Source organism: Chroicocephalus ridibundus, chromosome 10 (genome assembly GCF_963924245.1).
Source record: "Chroicocephalus ridibundus chromosome 10, bChrRid1.1, whole genome shotgun sequence".
In the NCBI taxonomy this organism is placed as follows: Eukaryota; Metazoa; Chordata; class Aves; order Charadriiformes; family Laridae; genus Chroicocephalus; species Chroicocephalus ridibundus.
The window spans coordinates 8,558,904-8,576,931 of NC_086293.1; the positions used below are offsets into that span (position 1 = coordinate 8,558,904).

The 18,028-nt window shown below is 69.5% G+C and overlaps 1 protein-coding gene across 2 annotated transcripts; it reads left to right on the plus strand.

Annotated features, from left to right (window-relative positions):
* The first annotated feature begins 4,726 nt into the window (after positions 1-4,726).
* On the plus strand, positions 4,727-17,251 carry SEMA3B (semaphorin 3B). Of its 2 annotated transcripts, none has more exons than XM_063347979.1 (18): positions 4,727-5,170; positions 11,924-12,054; positions 12,886-13,043; positions 13,127-13,189; positions 13,281-13,400; positions 13,481-13,574; positions 13,673-13,792; positions 14,095-14,240; positions 14,336-14,450; positions 14,545-14,614; positions 14,701-14,845; positions 14,957-15,176; positions 15,266-15,357; positions 15,524-15,565; positions 15,682-15,839; positions 15,954-16,009; positions 16,094-16,233; positions 16,315-17,251. In XM_063347979.1, the coding sequence occupies exons 2-18, from the start codon at positions 11,952-11,954 to the stop codon at positions 16,753-16,755; spliced, it is 2,283 nt and encodes a 760-aa protein (XP_063204049.1). In that variant the 5' UTR covers positions 4,727-5,170; positions 11,924-11,951; the 3' UTR covers positions 16,756-17,251. The 2 variants fall into 2 exon arrangements, with proteins under 2 accessions (XP_063204049.1, XP_063204050.1); XM_063347980.1 differs by lacking the exon at positions 4,727-5,170 and adding an exon at positions 10,033-10,097.
* The last annotated feature ends 777 nt before the right edge of the window (positions 17,252-18,028 follow it).

An 18,028-nucleotide genomic window follows, 5' to 3' on the forward strand; every position in this document is an offset into this window, starting at 1 on the left:
CCCCCGTGTTCCCAGTTGCTGGGCTCCATTGCTCCCCACATCCCACTGGAAAAGCTGGCATGGGGCTGGTGGTGTTTTCCCTCAAGCAGACAAAGAGATGCTGGGTACCACCTGCTTGAGGGATGCTCACGCAGCTATCCCTCCGGAGGGAGCCAGGGCCCCACTCTGCTGGGGGACCTCTGCTTGCAGGAGGACACGGGGGACCTGCCAGCCAGTGGGGGACACTGCCATTTCCACAGGGCCCAAGGCTCTCCGGGCCGTGAGCTGCCCTCCATCAACTCCCTGAGTCCTGGAGTCCTCCATCCCACGGGGAGCTCGGCATCCTGCGCTGCAGCCACCCAGGCTCCCCAGGGACAGGGAGGGAGCCCAGGCAGCTCCCAGGGCCTCCGAGGAGGCACAAGGTGATGCCAGCAGGGCGGGATGGCCGAGCTGGGCTGCCCTGCACCCCAAACCCTGCCTGGGCTGGACGTAGGGCCAGACCCCCAGGCAACCCCCCTGGGACAGCAGGTCCAGGGCCGGGGCAGGCAGTTAATGTTTAGCAGAGGAGGAGCAGGACCTCGGCATGGGGCAGTGGAAGGAGATGTGGGGCAGCACTGGAGGGTCTGCAGCGACCAAGGAGGGGGGTCTCTGGTTCAAACCCAAGCTCCCCAGCAAGCTGTCACGAGCGTGGAGCCGGCTGGGGGAGCGCCGGGGAGGGCCTGGTCTGCGGGGTGGCAGATGGCTGGGGAGCTGGGGACCGGGGAGCAGGGGCGGACCGGGGACGACTTTCAAGCCCAGATGACTGTAGCATCCTTGTTTAAAAGATATAAATAACCGGGCCAGAAAAAGCGACGTGGCCACAGCTGTGTCCCTCCTCTCCCCGGGTGGCGGCGGTCGGTCCGGAGATGGCCCAGGAGTAGATACGGATTGTGCGGCGCTGGTGAAGCTGCGGTCTGCTCCGGCTCCCTGCGGGAGGCACCGGCAGGGCCGTGCTGGGTCCCCTCACCAGGGTGACTGGCGGTCCCGGGGCCAGACGGCGGCACAGGGTCCTGCCGGGTGTGATCCAGCCACGAGGAGGAGAGGGGATAAAGGCCCTTTCATGGCCCGCCGGGGAAAACGATTCATCAGGAGAAGCACAAAAGGACATGCCGGCGCTCAGGACCGAGGCTGCCATGTCGACCAGCACCGGGGTCCCCGAGCTCCTGCAGTGGTGGGACACAGGGGGCGGCTGCCCCAACCAGGGGGCAGCCGGGGAGCAGGGGCGTCCCCACCAGCGTCACCCAGCCTTGCGCTCGGGTGGGCTGAGCCTGGCACTGAGTCAGGCCAGGCAGTGCTGGCATGGTGGCCCCCTCCACGGTTGGGAAAGCCCTGGGGCAGCTGCCCCTCTCCCTCCCCTCCAAACTGGTCAACAATTGGCTGCCCCGGGGGACGCCGGCCTTGATCCGCATGGCTGGCTGTCCCCACGGCTGAGCAAACAGAGAGGAAAACAGCCCCAGCGCGGCCCCCGCCACTGCCGTCACGCGGCCAGGCACCCAGCACCCCCCAGCACCCTGGGACCCCCACCGCCAAGGAGAGCTGCCGGCACCCCCCATCCCCGCCTCTCGATGCTGGGGGCGGTTAACGGTACCGACCCACCAGCCGGGAAGGAGCCTGGGGACTGAGCTGGGAGGAGGGAGCGGGACCCAGCAGTCATAGCCACCATGCTAGCAGAGGGGCTGTGCCGGGGTGGCCAGCACAGCAAGGAAAGGGCCGAGCCACAGCCGGGGCAGCCCCGTGACTTCTGTCCCCGGGTATGGGCCAGTCCCTCCTTGCCCAGTCCAGGGGTCGGCTTGTCCAGTTCAGTGCTGTTTGCCGTGGGGCTGGGCCAGTCCCCAGGGGCTGTGGGCCAGCTGGGACCAGCCGGTTGGCAGCGGGCAGCCAGCATGCGCCAGGGGCACGTGCCCTGGCCCTGCCCAGCCACCCAACACGTTCCACCCCCCAGCCTGATTCCCTGAAACCCTTTCCCATCAGCAGAGCACGGTGCTTCATGGAAATTCCCCCTCCAGCCCCCTTCCTGGAGATCCCCCATTGGAAGGGCACCGTGGTCCTGATGGAGGCCAGGAAGACACCGGAGGCTGTTTCTGGTCCTGTATACCCCCAGCACATTCCACACCACCCAAAGCCCCCACTGGAACCCCCACCCTGCCTGCAGGCAGCAGGTCCCACTCGTCACCAACACCAGGCTCGGCTGGCTGCAGGAAGCATGGCCGAGATGGCCAGGATGGGCATGGGGGACACCGCCACCAGCAGTGGTGTCCATGGTGGCACTGTGGCCGGAGTGGAGACGGGGACATGGGCTTCTAGCTGCCCCCCCAGCACTGCAGCTCCAGCTGCTCCTTGGGGAAGACAGGGCATGGGCTGCAGGGCGCAGGTGGCTTCTCTGGCTCTGGCGAGAGCGCTGCCCACTCCCTGCCCTGCCGCTGGCAAGGTGAGCGCGGTGCCGTGGCTGTGACCAGCCGGACGCTCCCGGTTCCCACCAGCTGAAGCGCAGGTCACTGCGCTGGTGACGCCGGCACACCGCCCACGCAGGGATGCCACCATCCCGTGACCGTGTGGGCAGGGGGAGCCTGCCGGCGCCCCGCACCCACCCTGGCCCCGCTGCCAGATGAGAGCAGGGCCGGGCCACCTATGCCGTGGCCAATGATGGCCGTGCCCCACCACCTCGGTCACAGCCGGGAGCAGGAGCCCTGGCACCGGAGTGCCTGCACCAGCCCCACAGCAGTACCGGGCTGCCCCACGCCATGCCCGGCCTGACCCACGCCGGGGCCAGCCCGCCCCACGCCGGGCTCAGGCCCCGCCCCGCCGCTGTAAGCCACGCCCACTCCCGGTCAGTCCCCGCCTACGCCCCGTCAGGCCCCGCCCACCCCGGATCAGCCCCGCCCCGCCCCGGCCGCGCGGGCCCCGGCCGCCCTCTGGCGGCAGCCGGGGGCACTGCACGGCCCTGCCTGCCGCCTGCCTGCACCCTGCCTGTGCTCTGCCTGTGCGCTGCCCTGACTACACCCTGCCTGTGCTCTGCCTGTGCCCTGCCTGCACCCTGCCTGTGCTCTGCCTGTGCCCTGCCTGTGCTCTGCCTGTGCGCTGCCCTGACTGCACCCTGCCTGTGCTCTGCCTGTGCCCTGCCTGTGCCCTGCCTGCGCCCTGCCTGTGCTCTGCCTGCATTCTGCCTGTGCTCTGCCTGTGCGCTGCCCTGACTGCACCCTGCCTGTGCTCTGCCTGTGCCCTGCCTGTGCCCTGCCTGCGCCCTGCCTGTGCTCTGCCTGCATTCTGCCTGTGCGCTGCCCTGCCTGCACCCTGCCTGTGCCCTGCCTGCGCCCTGCCTGCGCCCTGCCTGTGCTCTGCCTGCATTCTGCCTGTGCTCTGCCTGTGCGCTGCCCTGACTGCACCCTGCCTGTGCTCTGCCTGTGCCCTGCCTGTGCCCTGCCTGCACCCTGCCTGTGCTCTGCCTGTGCGCTGGCCTGACTGCACCCTGCCTGTGCCCTGCCTGTGCCCTGCCTGCACCCTGCCTGCACCCAGCCCTGCCTTTGCCCTGCCTGAGCCTGGGCCTGCCTGCACTCTGGCTTGGGCCTGCCTGCACCCTGCCTGCACCTGGCCCCAGTGTTGGGGGAGTTCCCCGGCAGACGCTGCCCCATCATGCCCATGTGACACCTGGCCCATGTCCCGCCCAGGCCCGTGTCTCCCCGAAAGCCCTCTCTCCCCAGTCGCACCCCAGCACTCTGCCTGCCATGGGGCTGCCCTGGCCCCTCTCAGCCTCTCCTCGGAGCGGGGTGGCCATTGCTGTCTGACATTTCCCTGGTAGGGGCTACACACACCCCGGGGCCCCCGTCTGCCGGAAACCTCCCCATGGAGCTCAACATTGCAGGGTGCCATTGCATGGCACCAGACGGCATGGGGCAGTGTGCCACGCATCCGTACCCCCCTCAGCTCCAGGACAGCCCGGCTTGGAGCCACGCAGGCAAGAGCCTGGCTCTGCCGTGGCACCGATGTGGCACGGGCCCAGCTGGGTTTGCCTGTCGCCACACCTGGAGGCTCCACAGCCTCCGGGGCAGCCGTGCCAGTGCCTGGCCATGGTCACAGCACAAAACCCCAACATTTTCTTGCCTTCCTTCAGATGGAATTTCCTGTGTTGTTTTTTTATTAAATTGGTGCCCGTTGCCTCCCAAGCCGGCGGGCACGGCAGAGCAGAGCCTGGCTCCCTCGCCCCCAGCCCCACCAGGGGCAGCTGGGCTGGACCAGAACCCCCTGTGGAGGCAGGGGCAGGCGTGGGTGGCAGGTCAGCCACCCTCCTCCAGGCACAGGCTTGTTCCCGTCCCAGCCCGGCACGCCGCCCGCTCCGCTCCTTCCAGCTGAAGTCACCCCGGCCACAAGACAGACCTTTCTTCTCCCTCCTGTCCCGGCTGCGCTGCTCCCACCGGGATAAATCCACCGCATCCCCGGCTCGCGGCATGCCGGGTGGGCGAGAGGAGCCATGCAGGTCTAACCGCCCTGGCCTGGCTGAGGGCTCGTTACACATTTACTGCGCGTTAATGAGGCGGCACGGGCTGCTGCCGGCCTTCGGACCACAGGGATGTTTCGCAGGCAGCCAGCCGGCCCCACGGCCATGGCAGGGCAGGGCAGGGCTCCGGGAGTCCTCTGGGGTGAGTCCCCCAGGCACCACGGTGGCAGCAATGTCTCCGTCCGCCTCCTCCAGCCCCGCTGGGGATGTGCTTTGCAGGGGCAGATGAGGCGGGGGGACAGCGATGAGCGCCTTTGCCCTGGCACCCCTCCAGGCAGGGACAGGGATGGCTCCTTAGGGACATTGGGATGCTCTGCGGCTGCCATCAGAGCTCACCTGCACCTCTCCTGCCTTCCCTGCACCAGTGGAGGGGGTGGTGGCACCCCAGAGAGTCCCGGGGTGCCAAGGGGCTGTCCGCGAGTGGCCGCCCGGGTCGCTGGGTGCACGGGGAGGACACGGGACACAGTCGCCTTTTGTTGTTGGTGGCCCCGGGAGCAGGGACCGGGGCTTCATGTCCCCTCCCTCCGCCCCCGCCGCCGGCAGGACTGGCGCCCGACACCGGGGATTTGGGGTTTAAAGAGCAGGCGGCAGCCGCAGCCCCGGCTCACCCGCCAGGCGAGGAGGCAGGCGAGCTCCAGCAGAGCCCACGCACCGCAGCAGGTGAGATGGCGGCCGCGGGACACCGGGCTGCCCCGCCGAGGGGGGCCAGGGGGCTGGGGGGATGTGGCGGTGGAGCTCCCCAGGGGGGAAGGCAGGTCCCTGTGTCCCCTCGGTAGGTGCTGGCTGCCGGCGAGCTCGGACTCGGGCCTGAGAGGGAAGCGGGGGCAACGCCAGGCACATGCCGCCTCCTTGTCCCCGTCACCCCACGGCAGAGCGGGGACCCCAGAGCCCTGTTCCAGCCGGGGCAGCTAGTGCCAGCTCGGCTGTGTCAGGGGGCTTCCCAAGCGATGCCCCTTCCCCAGGGCACTGGTTTATGGGAAAGGGGGGGTTTACCTGGTGCCCTCCCACCCCTGGCTCCTCCATCGCGCTTGCCGGCCCAGCCCCAGGCAGGGCTTGCCCTGTCTGGCACCTGGTGGAGCTCTGAGCCGTCCGGGGATGAGGGGAGCCCGACGGCGGGCACCGGGCTGGGCAGGAGCAGGAGCTGGGCCAGCAGACAAGGCCCTATTGTGCCGCGCCGGGGCCGCCGGCTCGCCCGTCAATAGCCGCATTATGTTCGGTGGTGGCCCCCCCAAGCCTTCCCAGCCGCCGCGGCTCTGCGGGAGCACCGTGGGAGGCGATGTGAAGTGGCTGTTGTCTTGCGGGGCTGGGGTGAGAGGAGGAGGGTGGGCAGGCCAGGGTGCCAGGACACCCCCCCACGCCACAGCCAGGCTGGGTGCTGCTGGGTGCCATGGCAGCAGGGTGCTGCGCTCCCCCCTGCCACCGGCTTTGGGGACAAGATGGCCTGGATGGGGAGTGGGCAGGCTCAGGGGGCACCCGGGCACCCCTGTCCCCTCTCCTGCCCTCGCTGTCCCACCTGGGCATGTGTCCACCATGCTTAAGGTGGCCACAGCCAGGCTGTGCCGCCGGGTGCTACCCCAGGGCAGGAACAAGCATGCGGGCAGTGAGGGGCTGCTGGATGCCACCAGGCCACTGGGAGCAGATGAACAGTCCCGTGTGCTTCCTGGCAAAACACGCCCCGGCTAAAATTACCAACCCCATGGCAGGGACACCAGCCTATTTTTAAAGCCCAGAGGAGATGGATGCCGCCGGTTGGTGTGGCACAGAGCAGGGCCGGAGGGGCTGGGGCAGGGCAGCGGGCCAGGGGGGGCTCAGCCAGCATCTCTCCTGCCCTCCCGCCGGGACAGGGACAGGGACAGGCCAGTGACAGAGAGCCTGCATGCCGTGCCCCACGTGTTGTGGCGCTGCTGAGGCTTCTGCCCCACTGGGATGGTTTTGAGGAGCTTCAAGCGGTTTTCAGCGCACGGGATGCAGTCGCCCTACCTGCCCCGGAGCCAGCCCAGTAGGATCCTAGAAGCCCTGGATCCCTCCTTTTCCCAAAAAGCCGTTGCGCAGCACCAGGAGGATGGATGCCTCCTTCTTCATCACCACCCCAAAGGTTCACTGTGCACCCCACGGCTCGGTCCCACAGCAGGGAGACCCGATGGTGGCTCCCCAGACGTGCCCAGGCACTGGGTGCTGGGTGCACCCCATGTCCCCCGGGCGGCCCAGCTCAGCCCGGTGCGGGTGGGGACAATTAAAAAGGGATTAGCCGGGCTACACCGGCATGGCGCTGCCGGGAGCCGGTACCTAATCCTGGCAGGAATGTGCTGGGGCCACGCGGGTCCCTGCTGCGGGGGTCTCACACCAGCATGTTGTGGGGTGGGGAGGTGGATGTAAGTTCGGGGGGGTGTATCCATAGACAGGGTGTGAGCCCTGAGCTGGTGTTCCCTGCAGGACATCGCCACCACACTACACTATGAGGATGCAGCTGGCTCGGGTACATCACTGGGCTAGGCCCTTGCACTGGCACGCGTGACACCCCACAGGCTCTGTCTGACACATCCTGCCCTTGCACTAGGGATGTGGCGGCCACCTGATGCCAACCTGTGGCCCGACACCACGTGCCACAGGGACACGCAGCCCTTCCCTGCCTTGGTGCACAGCTGAGGCAGGCGTGCCGGCGAGGAGACACCGGCATGCCCATCAAAGCAGTGATGGGAGAGACCCCCATGGTGTTCATGGCACCGCAGGGCTCACCTCGCCCCCCCCGGATAAGCCACAGGCTGTGGCTTGGCACAGGGAGCCAGCCTGGCCAGGGATGGAGGAGCCACACAGGCAGCCGGTGAGGGGCCCCGTGCCGGGGGGATTCCCAAAGGAATCCTAAAGCCACGTCTTTTGTGCAGTCGCAAACCACTGAGGGCTTTTTGGGGTGGCCAGGCCCAGGAGGCACCAGCTCGAGGAGAGTGTCCCCATGCCCGGGCCATTGGTGCAGGCTGGGGTGAGGATGCCTCCCCTCCCTCTGCGCCCTCCTGTCCCCCTGGCAAGCCGGCAGTGTCACCAGGAGCGCTGGCAAAGGCCACCCCGCCGCACAAGCACATCTCTTGGCTGAGCCCAGCTGGCACAGGGACACCTACAGCACCAGCTGGCACGACGCAGCTCACCTCGTCCCCCTGGGTTTTGTCTGGCCCCGGCCATGGTGGTTCCACAGGGGCGAAGGGCTGCTCCTCAGCCTCCAGGGACATGGGGGACACCCTGCGGCCACCTCACTCGCTTTGGGACACCCCACAGGTCCCCACAGCATCACCAGGGCTCTCCCAGCAAGGTACCACTTGCTCTTGGGGTGCAGGATTTATCCCCATCCCGGTGGCTAGTAGATGCCCATCCCAGCCCATCTTCCTCCGTGAAGGCTCTCCAGCAGCCGCAGGTCCGGGTCCCCCATCCGACAGCATGGATACATCCTGTGCTGTGCTGGCTCGCCCACCGGCACAGGAGGTGCGGGAGCTGTTGGCCGCTGCCTGCCGCTGTGCCACCCCCGGGAGCCCTGCAGAGGCAGAGAGGAGCCGTTTCCTACCGCAAACACCGCTGGGGGCTTGGGCGCTGCCAGTTGGAGCTACCAATGCTCGCCGGAGACGGAAGTGCTGGGAGAGATTTGGCCCAGGCAGCAGATCCCCAGGGGTGCGGATCCACCCGGCAGCAGGAAAAAGGGATCAAAGAGCGAAGGTGCCGGCACCTGCTCGCGCCGGTGGCGGTGACACCCCCGCGCTGGCAGGGAGCCAGGCTGCTGGCACCCAGCCATGCCGGCCTCCACGGTGCTGGCAGCGAGCGCAGGGATGCAGGCAGCATGCCGGTGGCGATGCCCCGTTCCAGCTGGGGACCGTCACCCTGCCAGCCCCCCTGCCGGCTTCATCCCTTGTCAGGAACATCCCCATCAGGGTGAGAAGGGGTGTCCGGCGGGCGACGTGGCGCATGCATCCCTCCCGCGCAGTTTCTTTTTTCCGGAATGGAAGCCCGGCCCTTCTGACGCCTGATGGTTTCTCCAGGCGGAGCTGCTGCCGCCAGCGAGGTCCCTGCAGGGCTCCCGGGGTGACAGTGACGTCACTCGGCCACCTCGCCACGTGTGCCGGGAGCGGTGCCGGGTGGAAAGGTCCCAGCTGGGTGGAGGGAAACTGAGGCACGGTGGTGGCACAGCAAGGGAAGGTGTCCACTGGGAAGGGCTGGGCACAGTGTCCCTGTCCCCACTGTCCCAGCCAGGCAGGCCCAACCCTGTTGGGGGCCACCCAGCCCAAAGTCCCGCTCTGTCACCTGGGCAAAGTCTTATGGCGAAGTAACCCCTGCCATACCAGTGCCAGCAGCTCCCCGTCCCCTCACTGTCCCTGTCCCCCTTGATGCTGGGCCGGCGCTATGGCACAACCGGGAGGGCAGAGGGTGCCACCCGTGCCGTCAGCAGGAGGGTTACCAGCAGTGAGACGGAAGGGCATTGCCCGGGCACCCTGCCTGCGCCTGCCTGCACAGCTGCCTGCCGAACCCGCTGCCTGCCCACGCCAGCTCTCTACCTGCACCTGCACCTGCCTGCACCCGCTGCCTGCTGGCACCCCCCCCCCGCCCCCGCCTCCCTGCTCACCCTGCACCTGCCTGCACCCGCTGCCTGCCTGCCTGCCCGCACCCCTGCCTCCCTGCTCGTGCCAGACCTGCCTTCCTCAACTGCTGCATCCACAGGTAGGGATAGCTAGGGGGGGAGGAGGGAGGGAGGGTGACAAGGGAAGGGGTGGCCCCCAAGGCAGCCCATGTGTTGTGTCCTCCTCCTGCCCCAAGTCCTGCCCGCCGAGGCGCGCGTGGCCCCGCTGCCGGCACCGCTCGGCACTTGCTATTCTTGGCAGCGGTGGCTGGAAAATGGGAGGCAGCGGAGGAATTTTGTTTGCTCCAGGCTGGGCCCGGGCCAGACATCTGGGCTGCAGCTGAGCGGGGCGCGGGACCAGCCCCCCGCCGCCCCCGGAATGGCCCCCTCTGCCCCCTGGTGTGGCCCCTCAGCACCCCTCGGCACAGCCGCCGGCACCCCACACCCGGGCAGGCCGGTGGCTGGCGAAGGGAGGAGGTGGCCCAGCCACTGGTGTGCTGAGCCACTGGTGTGATGAGCGTGGCGTCCTCGGCTCTGCCCCGGGTGGGGGCAGTGTGTGTCACGGAGGGTGTCACTGTGGGCTGTGTGGGGTGGGGGGGAGCGGGTGGGTGGGTGCCTGGGTGGTTTGGCAGGTGTGTGTCTGAGCACACGTCTGTTTACACGTGTGTGCGGGTGTAGTCACACGTGTGTGCGCGTGTTTGCACGCACGTGTGTTTCCACGCGTGTGTGTGTGCGTACACGTGTGTCACCGTGTGTGCTCGCACACGTCTGTGTGTGCCCGGGGGGGGGGGGGGGTGGCCCGGGTGCTCGTGCCCGCCCCCGCTCGCACGCGTGCATGTGTTTGCACGCGAGTGTGCGTGTGCGCGTGCCCCCGGGGCCCCGCCCCGCCCCGCCCCGCCCCCCCACCCCCCGCCGGGGCCGCCCCGGTCCCTCCCGGCGGACGCGGAGGGCGGGGCCGGGCCGGGACGAGCCGAGCCGGGACCCGGGACCCAGGTGGGTGCCGGGGGCCGGGCAGGGTGCGGGGTGTGCCGGGGCAGGGGGGGCTCCCGGGGCCGGGACGGGGCGGGGGGGTGTCCCGGGACGGGATCTCTGCGCTGCCGTCGGGGGTCTGCCCGGGTGGCACCGCGGGGGGGGGGCTGGTGGCGGGGTCCTTGTCCCGGCTGGCACCGGGAGGGCTGTGTCTGCCCGGGCCGGCACCGGGGGGTTGTGTCCGTACCGGGGCTGGGGGGGGGGGGGGCGGTTGGCACCGGGGGTCACCGGGGGCTGGATCTGCCGGTGCTGGCACAGGGGGTCTCCTGTGATGCCGCCGCTGCCCGTCCATCCCCCCCGACCCCCCAGCCTGCCCCCCGTGCCAGCATCGGGCTGGGACAGCCGCGGGGGAGATCCATACCCGGGGGTCTGCCCTGGCCCCTCGGTGGGGGCTGGCAGGTACCGGGCAGGCGGGAGGACCCCCGGTGCCCCCGCCACGGCCCTCTCTGGCTGGCAGCCGGGGGGAGCTGGCAGAGCCCGGCGGGTCTCCCGCCTCATCCCAGTGCCTCTGGAAATGCCATTAACGCCTGCCGCCCTCACGCCAGGCCACCAGGCATTCCACCCCTGTGGCTCCGTGCCCGGTCGGGGCCACTTGCCACTGCCCGCTGCCTGCCTGGGACCTGACCCCCCCACTGCCAGCCCGGGACGGGGCAGCCCCTGCCCTCAGGAGCCCAGGGCAAGCCCCGTCCGGCCGTGCCGGGCAGCAGGCAGACGTGCCCAGATGTGTGTCAGGCACTGCCACCCATGCGTGCTTCCCTGGCCCGGCACCCACCACGGCCTGGCCTGAGCGGGGCGGCAGAACTTGGGGGCGGTTGCGCTGAGCCCCGGTGCCGCAGTGGGGCTTCAGTTGCCGCCAGTGCCTCAGTGAAGCCCCGGTGGCTGCGGCACGGGTGAAACCCATCGACTGCGCCGGGGGCCGATGGCTGGCGTGGCTGGGCTTGTGCTTCGCACGCGGCGCAGGGCGGTGCCGGCTGGCACGTCCTGGCTGCCTGCGGCTGCCCGGGGCTGCCACGGCGTGGCCGGCGGGCGAGGCGGGGAGCCGCGTGTTGGCGTGATGCTCACGATAACGATCACCTCCTGCTCCTCGGGGGACAGCGTGCCGGTGCCGGAGCCAGAGGAGCTCTTCCCCTACCCCGTGGTGGGCACACCAGTGTGGGCCCCTCGGGGGGGATGTGGGCACCTGCTCGGCCAGAGCCCTCCCAAACCCAGCTCCCATTCTCAGGGTGGTATAACGAGGACCAGGGGCCAAACGGTGGGGGCTGCAGGGGAAACTGTGGCACGAGACCCCATGACTCCCACGATGCCCAGCTTGCCTGGTGCTTGGGAGCCTGCTGCCTGCCCAGGGTGCCCTGTCCGGCTGGAACCACCCCGGTGCTCACCCCGTCCCCGCAGGGCAGCTCTGTGCTTGCAGGCAGGACCAGACAGAGCCCAGCACCCTCTTGCCAGCAGGGCTTAGGCAGGGATGGGGAGGGTCCAGCCTGGGTGCTGCGCGTCCGAGCTGCCTCAGTTTCCCCACGGGCAGGAGTGGTAGGGCGGCTCCCAGAGCCTCTTTGGTTTGGGATCGAATTAACGGGGGCTTGAAAACCGGGGAGGGATGCAGCTGGCCTGCGTCCCCCCAGCAATCACCAGCTTAAGCCCAGCGCAGGGGGTCCCCTCGTGCCATGCGGGGTTGCCCTATGCCGATGCTTGGGGCTCTCCGGATCCCATCGGCAGCGCCGGGGAGGGATCGTGGTCGGGGGCTGCGGGGAGGGGGCTGTAACCCGAGCTGAGGTCTCGCTTCTCTGCCCCAGCCGCGGGGCCGCCAGCCAGACCCCGGCCATGAGCCGCACACTGCTCCTGCTCCTGCTCCTGCTGCGCGGCCCCGCCGCCGCCGGCCGCCCCCAGCCCGCTGCCACCCCCCGCCTCAAGCTGGCCTTCCCCGGTGAGTTGGGACATGGGCACCGTGAGGGGGATGCGGGGCCGGGCGTGGGTGCACCGGTGCCGTGTCAGCACCCAGCATTGTCCCCGGGGGATGGGAGCATCCTGGGGGGAGACGGGCAACATGGCGGGAGGGGGGTGAAACCCTGGTGCTGCCGCCTCACCGGCACCAGTGCTGCCCCCGCCACGGGCTGCCAGGCTTTGGCATGGGCTGCCAGGTTGCTCGCCTGATGGCAGGCCCCCCAGGGCCACCTGCCTGCCCTTGGAGCCATGCCTGCGCTCTCGGCCCCTGGCATGTACCGGCTCAGGTGCCTGTCCCCCTGCAGAGCACCGCAGCAGCACTCTCCAGTCCCGGCTATGCCACGTCCGGCAGGGACACCATGCTGGCCAGGGAGCCGGTGCCTTGTCCCAGCTGGCCACCCTGTGGGCTCCAGCACGGCACGGGGGGCTTTGTCCGGCGGCGGGTCCCAGAGAGCGCACTCCTCCCAGCCGGACAAAGGGCTGTTTGTTCCCGCCACGGTGGGATTAGCTCCGTGGGGCAGGGAACGGCCCCTTCTCTCCCGCCACCTCCCGCCGGGCTGGGGAGCACAGGGATGGGTGCTGGGGGGCACGGGGATGGGTGTCAGGCTGGCGTGGGGATGGGTGCTGTGCCGGCACAGGGCTGGTGAACCCGGTCAAGCCAGTGGGACAGGTTTGGGGGAGGGGGTGGCAGGTCGGGGGGGCCATGGCCAGACCTGGGTTCCCCCAGGGTGTGTGGCCGGGGCAGGGGAGCGTGCCGGGCAGCGGCGGGTGCAGCGATGGGGCCAGGCTGAGCGGTGCCGGCGGGTCCCGGCAGAGCTGCGGGCTCGCCACGGGCTGCGCCTCTTCACGCTGGAGCGCTCCTGCTGCTACGAGGCCCTGCTGCTGGACGAGGAACGCGGCCGCCTCTTTGCCGGCGCCCAGAACCACCTCCTCTCCCTGGCCCTGGATGACATCAGCCAGCGGGACAGGAAGGTAACGAGCGGGGACAGGGACATGCCAGCTGGGTGACCCTGGGCGCACCGTGGGACTGCGAGCATCCCCCTCTCCCCCCGCAGATCTACTGGCCGGCGCCGGTGGAGTGGAGGGAGGAGTGCAACTGGGCTGGCAAGGACATCACCGTGAGTGCCGGGGGACCGCAGCGTGTTTGGGGGGTGCCGGGGGTGCCGAGGGACTGCCCCATCGCCACCTCCCCGTGCCCTCCCCCCCCAGGCCGAGTGCATGAACTTTGTGAAGATCCTGCACCCCTACAACCGGACCCACCTGTACGCCTGCGGCACCGGCGCCTTCCACCCCGTCTGTGCCTTTGTGGAGGCCGGCCAGCACGCGGAGGTGAGACCCCCCCCCACCCAGCACCTCCGCGAGCTCCCGCTGCTGTCACCCCCCCATCTCCCACCCTTACCCCCCTCCAGGAGCCCCTCTTCAAGCTGGACCCCCGGCACACCGAGGACGGCAAGGGGAAGAGCCCCTACGACCCTCGGCACGCAGCCGCCTCCGTCCTCGTGGGTAAGGGAGAGCCGAGCCCGGCCCCCCATGGGGGGCAGCCATGGTCGGGGGGGGTTGCCCGGGGGGTTGCCCGTAACGCTTCCCTCGGTGCCTGCCAGGCGAGGAGCTCTACTCTGGGGTGGCCACCGATCTGATGGGACGGGACTTTACCATCTTCCGCAGCCTGGGCCGGCGTCCCTCCATCCGTACCGAGCAGCACGACTCTCGCTGGCTCAACGGTCAGTGCCGGGGAGCGGGAGGGCAGCGGGGCCACCAGCACACACCGGCGTGGCCACGCTGCTCCCTGGAGGCATTGGGGCAACAAGTCCGTACCCCGTCCTCTGCTGCCTGTGCAGGGTGATTTGGGGGGTCTCTGTGCCCCCCTCAGGCTCTCAGTGCCCGGTGGGGTCCCACCCTCACCCTGCCTCACCGCAGCCAGGCGGGGGGTGTCTGTGCCCACCTGGGACCCCGGCGGGTGCCCCAGGGTCCCCAGGGAGCAGAGCTAGCGGGAGCACTGGAGGCGGCACCCCTCTGCCCCCAGAACCCAAGTTCGTGGCTGTTTTCTGGGTGCCGGAGAGCGAGGACCCCGACGATGACAAGATCTACTTCTTCTTCCGCGAGACGGCGGTGGAGCGGCAGCAGGGGCTGGGCAAGACCAGCTTCGCCCGCATCGGCCAGATCTGCCGGGTGAGCGCGTCTGCGGGTGGGCGGGCTGGGGGCCAGGGGTGCCCATGGGTGTCCCCCTGTTGCTGCTGACAGCGGAGCCCTCCCTCTCCCGGCAGAATGACGTGGGTGGGCAGCGCAGCCTGGTGAACAAGTGGACCACCTTCCTGAAGGCTCGGCTCGTCTGCGCCGTGCCGGGACCTGACGGGGCAGACACACATTTCGATGAGCTCCGTGAGTGCCAGGGCGGGGGGACACCCACAAACACAGGGTGGCCGTGGGCGTCCCTGGCATGTCAGGGCAGTGCTAATGCCCCCCCTGCTTGCAGGGGACGTTTTCCTGCTGCAGACAAGGGACAAGCGCAACCCCCTGGTCTACGCCATCTTCTCCACCTCCAGGTCGAGCACCCTCCCCACCACCACCCCCCCCGTGCCCCGCTGGTGCCCCTGTCGCCCCTCACATTGTCCTCTCTCTCTCCCGCCAGCTCTGTTTTCCAGGGCTCGGCCATCTGCGTCTACACCATGGCTGACATCCGCCGGGCTTTCCTGGGCCCCTTCGCGCACAAGGAGGGTCCCAACTACCAGTGGGTGTCCTACCAGGGCCGTGTGCCGTACCCTCGTCCGGGCATGGTACGTGGCGTGGGGATGTCCCGCCTGGTGCCGCTGGTGGGATGCTGGTACCCAGGGTAGTGGGGAGCAAGTCCCCCCCCCGCCAGCTGAGTCAGCATCGCTTCCCCGCAGTGCCCCAGCAAAACCTTCGGCACCTTCGGCTCCACCAAGGACTTCCCGGACGAGGTGATCCAGTTTGCTCGGCATCACCCGCTGATGTACAACCCCGTGCTGCCCCACGGCCACCGCCCCCTCTTCCTGCAAGCGGCCGTGCCCTACACCTTCACCCGCATTGCCGTGGACCGTGTCACTGCCGCCGATGGCCACTACGACGTCCTCTTCATCGGCACAGGCACGTGGTGACCCTGGGGTTGGGGCAGGGGGTGAGATTTGGGGGTTGCCGGGGCTGGGACCCCCGGCCTCACCCCTCCCTGCCCGCAGATGTGGGCACGGTGCTGAAGGTGGTCTCAGTGCCCACGGAGAGCTGGCACCGCATGGAGCCACTGCTGCTGGAGGAGCTGCAGGTCTTCCAGGTGAGGGGGAGGGGGGCCTGCGCCCCTCCACTCAGACCCCCCCTCCTTGTGCCGCCCATGCTCTGGGTCATGCCAGGGCATTCCAACTGCTGGGATGTGGGAGCTGGCAGCCCAGACCCCTGGGTCCTCCCGCACACCCTGACTCCTGCCCGCGCTCTGCCCGCAGGACGCCTCCCCCATCACCAGCCTGCAGCTCTCCTCCAAGCGGGTAAGGGGGGACCCTGCCTGGGTCCCTGTGTCCCACTGTGGCTCTGCTGTGGCTCTGTCCCGCCCGTGCTGTGGTGCAGGGGTGTTCAGCCCCACGTTTTTCCACACCCCCCCCAGCAACAGCTCTACGCTGGCTCGGCCACAGCGCTGGCCCAGCTGCCCCTGCACCGATGTGGCGCCTACGGCAAAGCCTGCGCCGAGTGCTGCCTGGCCCGGGACCCCTACTGCGCCTGGGATGGCACCGCCTGCACCCGCTACGTGCCCAACACAAAGAGGTAGGTGAGGTGCCAAGGCTTGGTGCTGGGGCGGCCAGCCAGCCTCGAGGCCAGGGTGAGGGGCACAGGCCTGGCTGCCGCAGCCCCTGCTCCTCCTCCACCACCTTCCCGCAGGCGTTTCCGCCGGCAGGACGTCCGCAACGGTGACCCCAACGTGCTTTGCTCCGAAGGTGAGCTGGGACATGGCCGGCGGTTGGGGGTCAGCCCTGCCGAGGCAAGAGGGTGACAGCCAGGCAATGTCATCCCCCCGCCAGACCCGCGGCAGGGCAGTGTGCCCCAGAAGCAGCTCTACGGGGTGGAGGGCAGCACCGCCTTCCTGGAGTGCATCCCCAGATCCCTGCAAGCCCAGGTCCTCTGGACCTACCAGCGCACCCCGGATGACCCGCAGCGAGAGGTAGGCTTTCCCGGGCTGGGTGCCACCGGCGGGACTGTGCCGTGCTGAGCTGACCCCCTGTCCCCGGCGGGGGTGCCACAGGTGCAGGTGGACGAGCGGGTGGTGCGGACGGAGCGGGGTGTCCTGCTGCGCAGCGTGCAGCGTGCCGACGCCGGCCTCTACCTCTGCCACGCCACCGAGCACGGCTTCACCCAGCCCCTGCTGCGGCTCTCCCTGGAGGTCATCAGCGCCCGGCAGGCAGCGGGCACGGCCCCTGCCACAGACACCCAGCTTGCCGCCGGCCCCCCCGGCCGCAAAGTCTGGTACCGGGACTTCCTCCAGCTGGTGGAGCGCCCACCGCTGGGATCCGCCGATAGGGTCTGCCAGCGGCTCTGGAGCCGGGGGAGACCCCCACCGCCCCCCCGCACCCACGCCGGACCCCCCGGACGCGGGCAGAGCGAGGAGCCGCGCAAAGCCCGCCGCCGGCGTACCCACGAGGGGCCACGGGCAGAGCGGGGTCCCCGCAGCGCATCCCCCTGGTGACCCCGGGGCCGGCCCCGGGCACCGGGCTCTGCCTAGGAGCGGGGCCGCGGGCAGGGGCAAAGCCCCCCCCCCGGCCTCGGCCGCCCCTCCGGCAGCACCGGAGCTTGGCACGGTCAGTGGCGGGGGGGGGCTGTGGCTCTGGGGCCAGGAGGGCAGCTGGGCTGACTGCCCCCCCCGAGGGGCTGCCGGCCACCCTCACCACCGGCTCCAGCACCGGTGGGGGGGACCCAGCCGGCTGCCGGCACCGCAGAGTCACCGAAATATTTATTAACGACTGTTACGGATGAATGTAAACCTGCCCCCGTGGGGGTGGCAGGGCCAGGCTGTGACTCCCCCGCCCCGAGGCATGGTGCCGTGGGGGTACGGGGCAGCAGGGCCACCCTCGGGTCCCGGCGGGGCTGTGGGTGGGAGCAGGACCCCGGAGAGGCAGGATGGGCGCTGGTGGGACGGGGGGGGATCCAGTGGGAGAATGGGTGCCCGGGGAGGAGATGGGGGCAGGCACAGAGGTGGTGCCCAGCGCCCCGGGTGCAGAGCAGTGGCACGGGGGGGGGCTTGTACTAATTGTGCACAATAAAGCAGAAGATTCAGCCCAGGGTCCTGCATCTGCCCCGGGGAGCACTCGGGGGGGCTAAGGGGGGCGGGTGGGTGAGCTACAGCAGGGACCCCCTCTGGCACCCCAAGCCAAGGGGGTCGGGGTGCTTGGATGGGGGGCCCAAGTCCCACAGGGACATCACCAAGGCTGATGGGGTCTCCCCAGGGTTACAGCTCCCCACACTTTGCTTTCGTTTCTGGAAAACCGAAAATTGACTTGGCGTGTCCCCAGTGTCAACAGCCCCGCACATAAGGCAGTGACAGGAGGTGACCTCGGGGCGTGGGCACAGGCACCCCCTGCCCTGGGCAGGGCCTGGAGCAGGGTCCCGGTGGTGGGATGCTGCCTGCAGCCAGCTGGGCACCCAGGGCAGGAGCCCCCCAGGGAGCAGGGGGCGACAAAACCCCGAGGTTGGGGCCACCTTAATTTCATGGTGATGATGCCACCAGGGTGGTGGCCCGGGAAGGTTTAAAAGCTGCTGCAGGCAGGAGCAGGCAGAGAATGGAAATGTTTTTTTCCTGAGGTCTAGCTGGCATCGGGCTGGCACCCCTGACCCCACCAGGCACCTCAGGCTTGGGCAGCACCCATGTATCTCTGTGCTGTCCCAGCAGCCGGTGGCATTGATGTCCCCCGCCTCATCTCAATAGGGTTCCCCCTTACCACTACCCACCCCCCTGTACCACT